Here is a 12,446-nt window from a genome sequence, read left to right as displayed (position 1 = left end):
TTAAAAACTTGTGGCACAACCAAAAAATGCATTGTAATTAATTGTCACAAAATTCAACAAAATAGACTTTTCAAAACTCCATCATAATAGTTTCAAACTTATACTGGTTACTTTAGTCATACTGTTTTAACATTGCACAAAAGCATCGTGATGGTTCTAAGTTTCCAATTGACAATTCCATTTAAAAACTTGTGGCACAAACAAAAAAATGCATTGTAATTAATTGTCACAAAATACATGGGCATTCAAATCACAAGTACTCAACAAAAGAACAGATGATTTTGATTTCTATAAAGAACATGCCCTCACTTTTAAGGGTCCAATGGCAAAACTTTAAACTGGTACTAAAAAAATATTCACTTACAGAAAGTACAATAATTGCAATGAGGACTGAACCAAGAACTTTGCTGATCCAAGAGATCTGTACAAGCTACCAATATCTAATTTCCCCAAGCAGCTGCTGTTTTTCATATACTCCTGTGTGGTGAGAAATGAAAATAATAGAAAGAGAAGATGAAGAGAATTTTTGCCTCAAGAGTCTGAAGAGCTATCAAACATGTTGATGTGACTACTCTGGAAGCCATCAGTACCTGCCATGATGTGTTGGCTAAAGACAAACTGCTGGTGTCAAGTTCACACTGAGTTGGAAATACTGTTAAGAGTGCTTTCCAAACAGTCAACTTATCAGGGCCATACCTTCTAATCTGCATCTCAAAATATGATACTCGAGATCCTAAATTTGATTACCATGGCAGAAAAATCCCTAGGTGAAAAGTTAATTTATAGGATTATCAAAGTAAATACACAATCAAGTGCTCCCTTTTATTATTTTGTAAACCACTATTTTTTCTTCTTGCTTAGTGTTTCTCTGGCTAAATGTATTATAGATGTTATTCTATAGTCTAACATTAGCTATAAAAAATTGCCGATATGTTAAATTTTGCCCATATAAATCCCTAAAAATGCAACTCACAATCATTCCAGATGCTGCAAAGCTTTTCTGCTAAGGCACACATATCACATAGCCTGGCATATGAATCCTGGACACATGGAAAAAAAAGAAATATTGACTCATTCTTCATCCACTTTCTTCTTCCTTTTCTTCTTTTTGCTTTTTCCCTTTTTCACCTTGTTTCCTTTTCCATGTTTTTTCTTTGATTTTTTGTACTTGCTGTTACTATCCACATCACTGGCCATTCTTGAATGTCGTTTGCACTTTTCCTTGCTCTCTTTGTTTCTAGAATACTTAATTTTATCTGGACTTGCAAAAGCAGCATCGGTCCTGGAAGATGGCATGCTTGGTCCAATAATATGCTGCTCCCAGTCCTCCTTTACTCGAGTCTCTGAAGGTGCCAAGGATGACTCCCCTGCAGGAGACATGAGGTAGGGACCTGGTTCATCCATCCGTGACCCTACAGCTCCCCTACCTCTTTTGGCTCTGTGATTCACAACAATGTTTTCTTTAATCAGTTAAAATGAACATATCTTCAATAATGGCCAGAGTAACACTGAACAATCTCTTGAGACAATCCTCAAAAAACAATCATTGGGAGAAGACGTGCTACAGACCTTGACCGTAAGAAGGCCTCAATCTCTTCATCGGATAGGCCTTCATCCCTAAGGCCATGACGATTTATTTGGTAGTCATGTGCTGAATCTTCTGAATCTATTGCATTCTCATAAACCCTTTTCCTCTTAACTGAATAGTATTGCTTGTCTTCAGAACAGTCTGACAATTCAGACGAACGAACAATTTCTGAGCTACTAGACAGATTTTTGGAGCCCTTTGCCTCTTTAGAACTTGAATATGCTTTATACTGTGAATCCCGCATGTTATGCTCTGAACTCTTGGATGGTATATTTTTCTGATATTTACATTGTTGGTTCTGATGCATTTGTTGCTCAAGTTCCAACTCTTTTTCCCTTAGGCGCCACATTTCATTTACATCTGCCATGCGGTTAGCTGCATTTGCATACAGACAAATATTGAAGACAAAATTCAAACTGAAACCTTCATGTTATAATAGAAAAAGAGAATGGAAAATGCGAACAGATATCCAAGACAACGTTCAAACCAAAAACAGATTTGCTTTGATACAATGAAGCAAAAGAGAGTAGAAAATGCAAACAAATATCTAAAACAAAGTTCAAAGAGCAACCAAATTCACTTTGATATAGTGTAGCAAACGAGAATAGAAAAAATAAATAAAGCTGCACAAAGAGCATTAGAAAATAGTACCTGAAAAATATACGCATAGTAATCCACTAACAAATTGTGCATATATAACAAATGAAAACAGTACTGCAGAAACAGGAGATCAAAAAAGCAACTACATTACTTTTTCTTACTGCTTTTCATTACCTAATAGCCAAATGTAAAACCAAAGATAAAGGATATAGTGAAATGTTGTAAGAGGGTTCAAAAAAGTGGAAATTTTGACACTGTTCATAAATAAAACATATTCAGTTCATCTAACCATCAGAAAAATGAACTTTATCTTGGTTCATAGTTCTGAATGATCAAATTAGATCTGGTCAAAGACATTGTACAAGAAAGTCATTATCTATAGATATGGTGAAAATAAAGTGCTTCAGTACAAGAAAATGGATGCATGCAGGTGAGTGGGGTTCAAGAAACAAAACCATTATATAACTGATAAATAGATTAATACTAAAAGCAACCAGAAAAGGGGTCATTAATCAACATGAAACTGCTACTCCTGCAATGGCAGACACATACTCAAAAGAGTCAAAATCCAACTATCCTTAGGGGCATCAAGTGAATGATGACAAACCTTGTTGGACACCACGCACTGTTGCAGTTAGAAACTGTGAATTGGGTCGTCCACGGATCTTTGGTTTGGCTAGATAAGCGTGCACACCTTCTTTTTCAGCTTGTAGGCGTAACAATTTTGCTTCTTCCATGATTAATGCTGCTAACCGTTTCTCAGTGTCAGGGTCCATAGCGCATGCAAAGTGTACTGTCTACAGAACAAGCTTCAGGTAATTTTTAAAGATAAAGAGCCTCTTATCCTCTATGACATCAATTCCCAGAGTTTCTCCATAGCAGGATCCTGGTCCAACTGAACCATCCATATCAGTCTCAAAACCTTTAAATGCTTTGCAAATAAAGAAACATACTCTACCAAAGTCAAATAAACTAAGACTGAAAATTATTACTTGCTACAACAAAATCCAAGAAACAAGATTAAGTTGCCAAGAACAAGGCTCTCGTAGGACTATTAAATAGAGAACTCAAGGGGTTGAAGGCTTGTGAAGGTTCAACCGAAACCAGGTACCTCTTATATAATAGAACAAGACTTGAAGGCCAAGCACATGAAGAAAGGCAGATTCATCCTTATCATTTTCACTTATTCTCTAGCACACAAATGCATCCACAGAAGAGAAAAGCAGATATAAACTTGAAATTCCTTACCAATGGTATGGAATGGCATTCCTATTGTCAGAACAAGATAAGGAAAATTAAGAATTTCAAAAGCAAGGATGAACGTCACATTTCACAATAGTTTCTAACTCAACAAAATAGAAACAAGAGCTCTTGAGGAGCTGGAGTCCCTGCTTTTTGTTCAAAATGAAAGATCAATGTTTTTTATGATTAGAACATTGTGTGTGAATATTTGTCATGTCACATGTCATGTTGTCATTTTTTAATTATTTCTTTGGGTGCATAATATAGCCCATGACTATAATTACAATCTTGACTCAAGTAGTACTCCTTCTTGTAAGGTCACAAAATTGTAGCCAACTTAAGCAAGAGCGTTTTTAACAAAAAGTAACTCAACATGTTCCTTCTAGACAATATAGTTGTATGTTGTTGATATTCATTGTTATATCTAAACACAAAATTTCCATGAGGACTCTGAAATTCATGTGTTTTCCTCATTGTATAAAATACTCAACTTGTCATGATTTTCAAATAGATATATAAACAAAGTGGCATGTTGCTCATTCTAACTAAATAAGTTCAGCTATGCTACATAACATTAGGAGATTTATGAGTACACAAGTGTGAGCATAAGAATCAATTCTTCTATTAACTTTGCAACTTTTCCACAAATTCAAATTCAATACACATTATTCAACTCAACTAAATTGAGAATGATAAATAGAAAAATACAATATTCAAAAATGTCAACTTTGATTGTCTATAGTCATCTTGATTCTTTATAGATTCAAGTTTGTAAAGAACTTTGACATCCACTTTTCTAATCACACTACATGATCCATCATGTTAAAAAAATCAGATTACTGCATACTAAATCTATTTACTTATTTTAATCAATCAAATAAGTAACTTATAATTTCAATTTTCCTCTAAGAAATTTTTTTTTTTTTTTAAAATCACATTTAAAAAAAACATATTTATGATCATAATTATAAAAAAAAATACTGTCAAATATAAAATTTAATTATATGTATTCTAAGAAAGTCATTCTATGTCGAAACATAATAATTCACAACACAATAAAAGAAGGAAACATAATGTTTAGACAATCTTTATTTATAATAAAGTAAAAAAAGTAAATAATACAATCAAAATTAATTTTTAATTAAAATGCAATATCACAATGAATTATTTATTTATAAAGTCAAACTCTCACGCATGATGAAATGTATATAAAATGTTCAAGACCTTGACAACACAAATTTAAAACAGCCACCATTTTTATTTTTATTTGAAATATGGAGGTAGTTAAGTAATGTGTGTCCAAGGCATTTGATCGAAATAAAATTGCTTTTCCACATTTATCTTGAAACTGAAACTGTCTGCGAATTTTGAGAGCCTCCATCCATTTCCGGCAGATGAAAGTTTTGAATGCTTGATACGTTGCTAATGTTTGGTTAAAATGTCAATTCGTATACTCTTTCTTCTGGTGTCTATTGACACCTATCAAAGTTGGGATCAAATATCAAAAATAAATACTGGTAAGAACATTAATTACATACTTATCCTTTCTATTTTTCTATATTTTTGCATTAAAAAATAGGCTTTATGGCCAGGAAAATAGCTTAGGACCAATCAGAAATTAAGATTTTGGTTGTGATAAATAAATTAAAAAATACAGTCCCAACCCTTAGCCTTAAAAATTGATTCCTGTCATGAAAATTAATGTGGGAGGGCAAATGAAAACATTAGTTCCCTGGCAGGGACTAATAAGCTGCAACAAAACAAAAAAAAGAAATGTGCCCTACAAAATATCCTGATTGAAAGTGAATGCCAGAACTCGTACAAAGAGCACTAATAGTTAGAAATGTCATGAAAACACCACCTAGCAATTAAGAATAGAAACCAAATCCTAGGTCACTACTAGCATGGATAGCCAGCACAAAATTTTAAATAACCAAGAGCTGATTGATTTTTAAAAACTCTCAGCAGTAAGGCAGCTCACTGTCCCAGAAAAGACACGGCAACATTTTTTGTGTAACAAATATGGCTTGTGTTTAAAAAGATCCCAAGTTTAAAGTGCCGTGTTGGTGCACAATCCAGGTTGAAATCTAAAAGCTGCAGCTTCAACTCACCATATTCTATATATCTATTCTAAACACAACTCATAACCCTAAACAAGATGTACTTAAAAAACCAGCATGATCACCAGCTCAAAAAAATTAAGAAACCCAGAGCCTATTGATCTTACAAAATTCTCAGCAGTACGGCAGCTCACTGTGCCAGCAAAGATGTGCCAACGTTTTTGTGTAACAAATGTGGGTTATGTCTGCGAGACGCCGAGAATCCCAAGTATAATGTGACAACTCTGTGCGCAATCCAGGTTGAAATCTAAAAGCTGCAGCTTGAACTTACCATTTCTATGTATCTATTCTAAACACAACTCATAACCATAAACAAGAAGTTTTAAAAACAAATCTGCACATTGAAACCCTGTCAAGTTCAATAAGCATGGCTCAATTTTTGTTTAAAAACACAAACAGAAATATAGAGATTATTAAGATAAACTTAAGCAAGCCCATATTCAGTAAAGTCTAAAACAAGCAAAAAAGAGGGAAAGAAAGTGTTTTTTTCCATCAATTTAGAATTGTGAAGCTCAAAGCAAATATGTATACATGCTTGAAATCAAAGCCTCCCAAGTTCGATGCTTGGTGAGAAATTTTCAAATTTGTTAGAACTACTGCTAACGTCATATTTAAATTGATTTAATTTTTAAATCCTGAGCTACTGAGGCTCAAGAAACAAACAAGAATATGCTTATTTGTTGCCCTGAGATATTTGGTTTTCAGGAAGCTCTGCATCCGTTAATACACAACCTTTGCCTGGTAAGTGATCACTATGACCTGGGAATGCAACTAACCAAGAAAAAATCAACTCAGCTCTACAAACAGTTCAAAACCCAATAGTATCATCACTACATACCCAGTGAGGAAGTTTTCCATACACAAAGGTTCAGTCAGCAGGAAGGAAGTAATGATGCCGGCTCCTATAGACTCAAACCAGCAAGATTCTATATGTAACATGGGCAGCCCATACTATTCTATGGTATCATTGCCCTAATAATTTTCTCACAATCTCTGTCTAATACTAATTGGCCCCTATCATTCTCTGTGATCCATCATCAAATGATAGATTGCTTCAGATGTAGAATTGTAAGTTGATGATTGTATATTTCCTGGCACTCTTCATCCTGATAATGATTTTCCCAATTGTAATCCGAAATGTTGATGAAAACAATACACACAATAGAATCCAAAATCAGCTAAATGATGCACTTATGAATTATAAATTCTGATTAAATTAAGATCTAGCAATATTTCAACCTCTGTATTAAATCCTAAGAATATCGAGCTGACATATGTAGTCCTTCATAATGATTATGCGGGGGACTTAACTTTAATAAGTACAGCATTGTTTTATGTCTTTATTCACATCTTGTATTGCAATTGAGGCCTCTGCATGGTTATTGCAGTACTGGATCTCCAAATCAATGTAAAATGGTAAAATGAAAATAGAATTTTTGTTCTAATTAGTTTTGACTAGAATTGGTTTTTGTGTGGGTCCTACATTTTTTCAGGGAGTTGTTGTGCTTTCTCCACAGTTGCTGCTCCACAGTTGCTGCTGTAGAAGGCATCAATAAGATCACGACTGGCAATCTGGTATACCTATCTGAGCAAGAACTTATGGACTGTGACAACTCTAACCAAGGTTACAATGGAGGAATCATGGATAGTGCCTTCTCCTTCGTCATTTCCAATGGTGGCATTGATGAAGAATCAGATTATCCTTACAAAGAGTGCCAAAACTAGCTGTAATAACAAAAAGGTATGTTCTTTGTAACACTTCCCCCCAAATCTTGATATATCCCACTTTTTTGACCTGTCAGTTATAGAACAGAAATACACATTTTCGCTATTACATGAGCTCTTACATTGAGACATTCAACATCAAACTTAGTGAGTTTAGTTTTTCACCCAAACTTATTGAAACATTCATCTAGGCAACTCTATGGAATTTTTAAATGACCTTTGGATCCAAATAGCCTAAAGAATTGAATAGGGTTACCTCAACTCGTCTCATTGGTTGTATATTTTTGCCCTGAAGATTCATTTCAAAAATTATATTGAGCCTATATATGTCACTATACATGTTACAGAAGAAATCCAATAATGTTTCAATTGATAATTACAAGGACATGCCTCAAAACAATGAGGAAGCACTTATGAAAGCTTTAGCAAACCAGCCCCTTAGTGTGGCAATCCAGGCCTCGGGAAGAGGCTTTCAGTTTTACAAGGGGGTTAAGGACATGATGCTTTTGCTATGATTATCTTTACTCTATTCCAATTTCTTCCTAATTATATAATCAAGAATTTCATGTGGGCTTGTGCTATTGAAGGGTGTATTCTAAGGATCCTGTGGAAGCAACTTGGATCGTGGAGTTGCAGCTGTTGGGTAGGGCAGTGAAAATGGCAAGGACTACATAATTGTAAAAACTTCATGGGGTCCGCATTGGGGAGAAGTTGGATACATCAGACTGCAGAGAGGAAGTGGCAAGACGGAGGGAATGTGTGGACATTACAAGATGGCTTCATTCCCTGTTAGGTCTGCACCGAATCCCCCGAAGCCTTCCCCACCACCACCATCACCATCTCCACCTCACCCTTCCCCATCAATCTGTGATGAGACATATGCTTGCACATCAGGAACAACCTTCTGCTGTATGTATCCAATGGGTGGCACCTGCTTCATGTGGGGATGTTGCCCAGTGCCTTCTGCTGTTTGTTGTGCTGATAATAAACACTGCTGCCCACAGGATAGCCCCATATGTGACCTAAAGGCTGGTAGCTCTCAAGGTAATAAATGAATGAATGATTAATATATAATTCATTCTATAAAGAAAGTGTTGTTTACTGACCACAGTTTGTGATCTAGAATGAAAAGTGTGAAAGGAATCATAAACAGAATGTGATCCGAAAGATTGATGCAAAAATCTTGAACACAATAGAATCCAAAAACAGCATTCTCTTTGACTGAATGTATTTCAGTACGAAAATGTTTCAGTAGAAAACTTACACAGTTGTTATTGTTGTTTGGATTCACAGAGCCCCAAGGATGCATTTGGTGTGATGATGATGTCTATGATTCTGCAGTAATACATCCCCAGTTTGCAGGACAGGCTAAAAAGTGAAGTTATATACTGTATAATAAACATGAGGGGCAAAAAATCTGAATACTTGAATTCTACAAACTTATTCAGCTGATGATATTTAAAAGTTCTTGAAGGGGGAAACAGGGGAAACACAAATGCTATTTTTGATTTTTTATAAACTTGCTAATGATCCATTTTACAGGACTGTCTTGTCTTAGCTTCATAAATTTTAGCATTTGAAGCTCATCTCTAGTTATCCCACACTATCTTCCATTTAACAAGTAAATTTCTACCATTTTGAGTGTAAATAGATTTTGAATGTTTCTATGTTGCTTATAATTAACTGAATATTTGTGGAAAAGATTGTATTAACTAGTATAGAGCAAAGAGAAAAGTAAATTTGGAGAGATATAATTATAAATAAAATTTTAATACTTTTAGAGTAATGATTTTCAAATTATTTTTAGGCATAGTTAAATTGAGCATATAGTTTAAAGGATATATAGCCAACAAAATACATTAATAAATTAAAAAATTGAGAGCCAAACTAATTATAAAAGATAGAATTAAGTAATCTTACTATACTTTATGCTTCCAAATATGGGTAATATTTGGAAAAGTAATCAACAGGAGAATGAAAGCAAGGTTTTTTTTCCCTCTGTGGGTTAGCCATGCATGTGCAGGGTTTTAAGGAACCTAGGCTCTGAGATAGAGTTTTAGATTTATTTATAAATCAGTTATGAGAGATTGACTGATTTGAGTTCTGATGAATTCTACAGTTATGTAATCATATGACTGCAAGAATATACATCTAATGTTTGTATTTCTCTGATATTCCAATCTGTAATTTATATAGCACAATATTAACAATCTCCAATTATGATGACTGCAGATATAGAGGAAATAATCGCTAGTAATAGAAGATGCAATGGATAGTAATATTGCCTTGTGATTGATATGTTCTCCATTGCATTGGTTCAATATATATATATATATAAGGAATAGATGCATCTCCGTAGAGACATAACTCTACATAGTATGTAGGATAATGTCCCTACATAGATATGATTTGACTTTAATTAAACTCAATTAACATATGTCACGGGCATTATACTTGCAAGCGCCCAATCTTAATCTGGGCAATATCAGGGCAGGCCCAATATCATTCTGGGCACTCATATTTAGTGCAAGTTCGATCGTGTCTTGAGCAATCACAGCGATATTATATTGATCTGTCAATAATATGTATGAGATTACTGTCATGTATCAATGCTCGATGTATGAGATAAAATATATATATGTGTGTGTGTGTGTGTGTGTGTGTGTGTGTGTGTGTGTGTGTGTGTGTGTCTTGAGCAATCACAGTGATATTATATTGATCTGTCAATAATATGTATGACATTACTGTCATGTATCAATTCTTGATGTATGAGATAAAATAGCCACAGCATATATATATATATATGCCGCCCCATCTAGGCATGATCATAATGCATTAAATTGCTTGTGATGTCAGTATGTGAAGGAAAACAAACATATACACACACACACACACACACAAATGTATATACATATGTATATATGTATGTATGTATATATATATATATATATATATATATACAAATGTCAGTATGTGATATATATATATATATATATATATACACACACACATGTATGTATATAATTATATACATATGTATATGTATGTGTAAATACGTTTCATATACTGGCATCAGATTTATCAGATCCAACTGAAGCTATACAGCAAGGTTTGTTTTGGCGCAGTTGTCTGATGTACATAGAGGTTGTGTAGGGCCTTAAGGCCTGGTTTGAGCGGAGGTTTTTGGTGCTCATCTGCATTTTTTTCAAGTTCGGTTTGTATGTGCAATTGGTTGGGTTTATATGCCTATGGTTGTGGGATTTGTGTGGGCTTGAAGAATTGGCAGTGGTGTCAAGGCACGCTTAACACTTAAGTAAGTCTCAAACTAGGGAAGGGTTTTCCTATTAAGAAAGGGCTCTTTGAATCAAGAAAGTGAACGGTTGTTTGGAGAGGTGCCAGGATTGCTCAGTTCTAGTTATTCAACTTGAAGAAGTCTCGGACAATGCTTCATATTGGGACAATCGTGCCCTCATATGCAAATTCATGGATCTTTAATTTTCCTTACCAATTTTAGAATCCTACGCATGTTGGGTTTGGAATCCAAAAAGAGATATGAAAATACTGTTGGGGGTCAAAAATTCTTTTGTGGTGATTTTCTCTTGCATGATGGATAGGAATAGAGCTTTTCAAAGGGGGCCTTATCTCTTTAAACAGTTGGGGCTCTTGATTATACCTTGGTATGTAGGCTTCAACTCAATTGAAGAACTCCCCTTTGAGAGTGCCTATGTGGATATGACTATCGAGGCTTCCACTGGAGTTCTGGAGGAATGACATTCTTCACTCAATCTTGCTACTTCTCAGAAACCTATGGGTTTGGCTATGTAAACTTGGGATTAAAACGTAATTTCTTATGCACAAATTAGTTTATAAGCTTATTTAAACTAGAGCTTGCACTGAGCATGGGTGCAAGTGTATAGCCAATAGGCGAACAGAAGTTATGTAGCTCGTCAAGCTATCACTTCTTATCAGGTATTTGTAAGATCAGTTAGAACGTAATTATTACATTGGAGATAATTGTTTGTAAGAATTTCAAGAAATGAATCAAAATTTAGCTGTTCTGATGGCAGAAGCAAGGGCATGCAAATATACAGCAATAAACAAAATTGAACATTATAATTCATAAAAAGGAAATGATACAAAGAAGGTAGAACAAGAATAGAGAGGAAAGGAAACATTTTTTTCTGCTCCAATGCCACCGTTTCATACACAACTTTTAGTCCCTATGAAAAAGATGGAATCCAGATCCCTCTAGCAAAGAATAAGTTCACATCAAGTAAAAAACCCGTAAGATCAGCACAGCTGTAAACTTAGTAGTAAGTGCCTCATAAACTTAGCCAAAGTGACCACTTGATTTACAGACCATGTGCCTATAACAGACCTTTTATTTAGATGGTAAGTTAAACTCTATAGTTAGCCTCCAAAACAAAGAAGCTAATTGTTGTAAGTTACTTTCTTAGGAGAGAAATTCAAACAGATCATGGAGATTTCAATGTTGGGTGCTTCTTCGGCCTTGTTTACTATTTATTGTTCTGTTATATTTTTACCATCCTGGTTTATTTTCTTGTTCAAATCCATTCTTGTGCTCTGAAATTTACTTGTGTGGGAGCACCCAATTGGACAATGCAATGCCCGCTTTTGGTGTATTGCTAACCTAATTAAGAATATCTTATTACTTTGCTTCCAGGATTTGAACTTCTTAAATTTATCTATTATTTTGTCTCTCTATATAATTGACTAATCCTGGATAAATGGTGTTGTTTTGGATTCATAACTTTTCACTTTTGAAGCAAAAATTGTTTCCTTTTGATACACTGGAAAAGTGTATACCCAGCTGTCAGTTTTTCCTGTATTTTGCTTAACTTCCAGAAAACTGTTTTTCAAAAGTCGAAATCACTAAACCCACCAGTTGAATAAACTTATATGGGCAATGTTATAGTTTTTGTAAGAAAAACAGAGCTTGGCGTTCAGTTTAAGCTATACATCATTTCAGATATGTTGATAATAGCTTGGCCTAATTTCAGTTGACTTTTTTACCTATTGTTCTTCCTGATAACAGAATCTTAACTTTGATAAAATTATGCAGCTGGAACTCAGTTTTCCAGTTTTCAGTGGAACTGAAAATTTCATAAAGTTTTTTTGGGTGTACATATTTCTTGATTTCTTTCTACAAA

At 34.4% G+C, this 12,446-nt stretch overlaps 1 protein-coding gene and 1 pseudogene across 2 annotated transcripts in view; one reads left to right on the top strand and one right to left on the bottom strand.

The window, feature by feature from the left end:
- Positions 1-257: 257 nt before the first annotated feature.
- The window catches only part of LOC149542092 (uncharacterized), a 28,999-nt gene continuing 16,810 nt past the window's right edge, over positions 258-12,446 (bottom strand). Inside the window, exons 2-4 of one of the 2 annotated variants that reach the window (XM_089797141.1) lie at positions 2,796-3,083; positions 1,570-1,963; positions 258-1,438 (exon numbers count right to left, since the gene is read on the bottom strand). In XM_089797141.1, the coding sequence (XP_089653267.1) occupies positions 1,072-1,438; positions 1,570-1,963; positions 2,796-2,964 (930 nt within the window). In that variant the 5' untranslated portion in view covers positions 2,965-3,083 and the 3' untranslated portion in view covers positions 258-1,071. The remainder of the gene's footprint in view (positions 1,439-1,569; positions 1,964-2,795; positions 3,084-12,446) is intronic. The other variant, XM_089797142.1, reaches the window with a different exon arrangement.
- Positions 5,608-8,928, top strand: LOC149542093 (putative cysteine protease RD21B; annotated as a pseudogene).

Source organism: Cupressus sempervirens, chromosome 8, assembly GCF_028749045.1.
Source record: "Cupressus sempervirens isolate cs-2001-9-10 chromosome 8, ASM2874904v1, whole genome shotgun sequence".
In the NCBI taxonomy this organism is placed as follows: Eukaryota; Viridiplantae; Streptophyta; class Pinopsida; order Cupressales; family Cupressaceae; genus Cupressus; species Cupressus sempervirens.
Note: the sequence above shows the minus strand (reverse complement) of the source record. Positions and strands in the feature narration are given on the sequence as shown.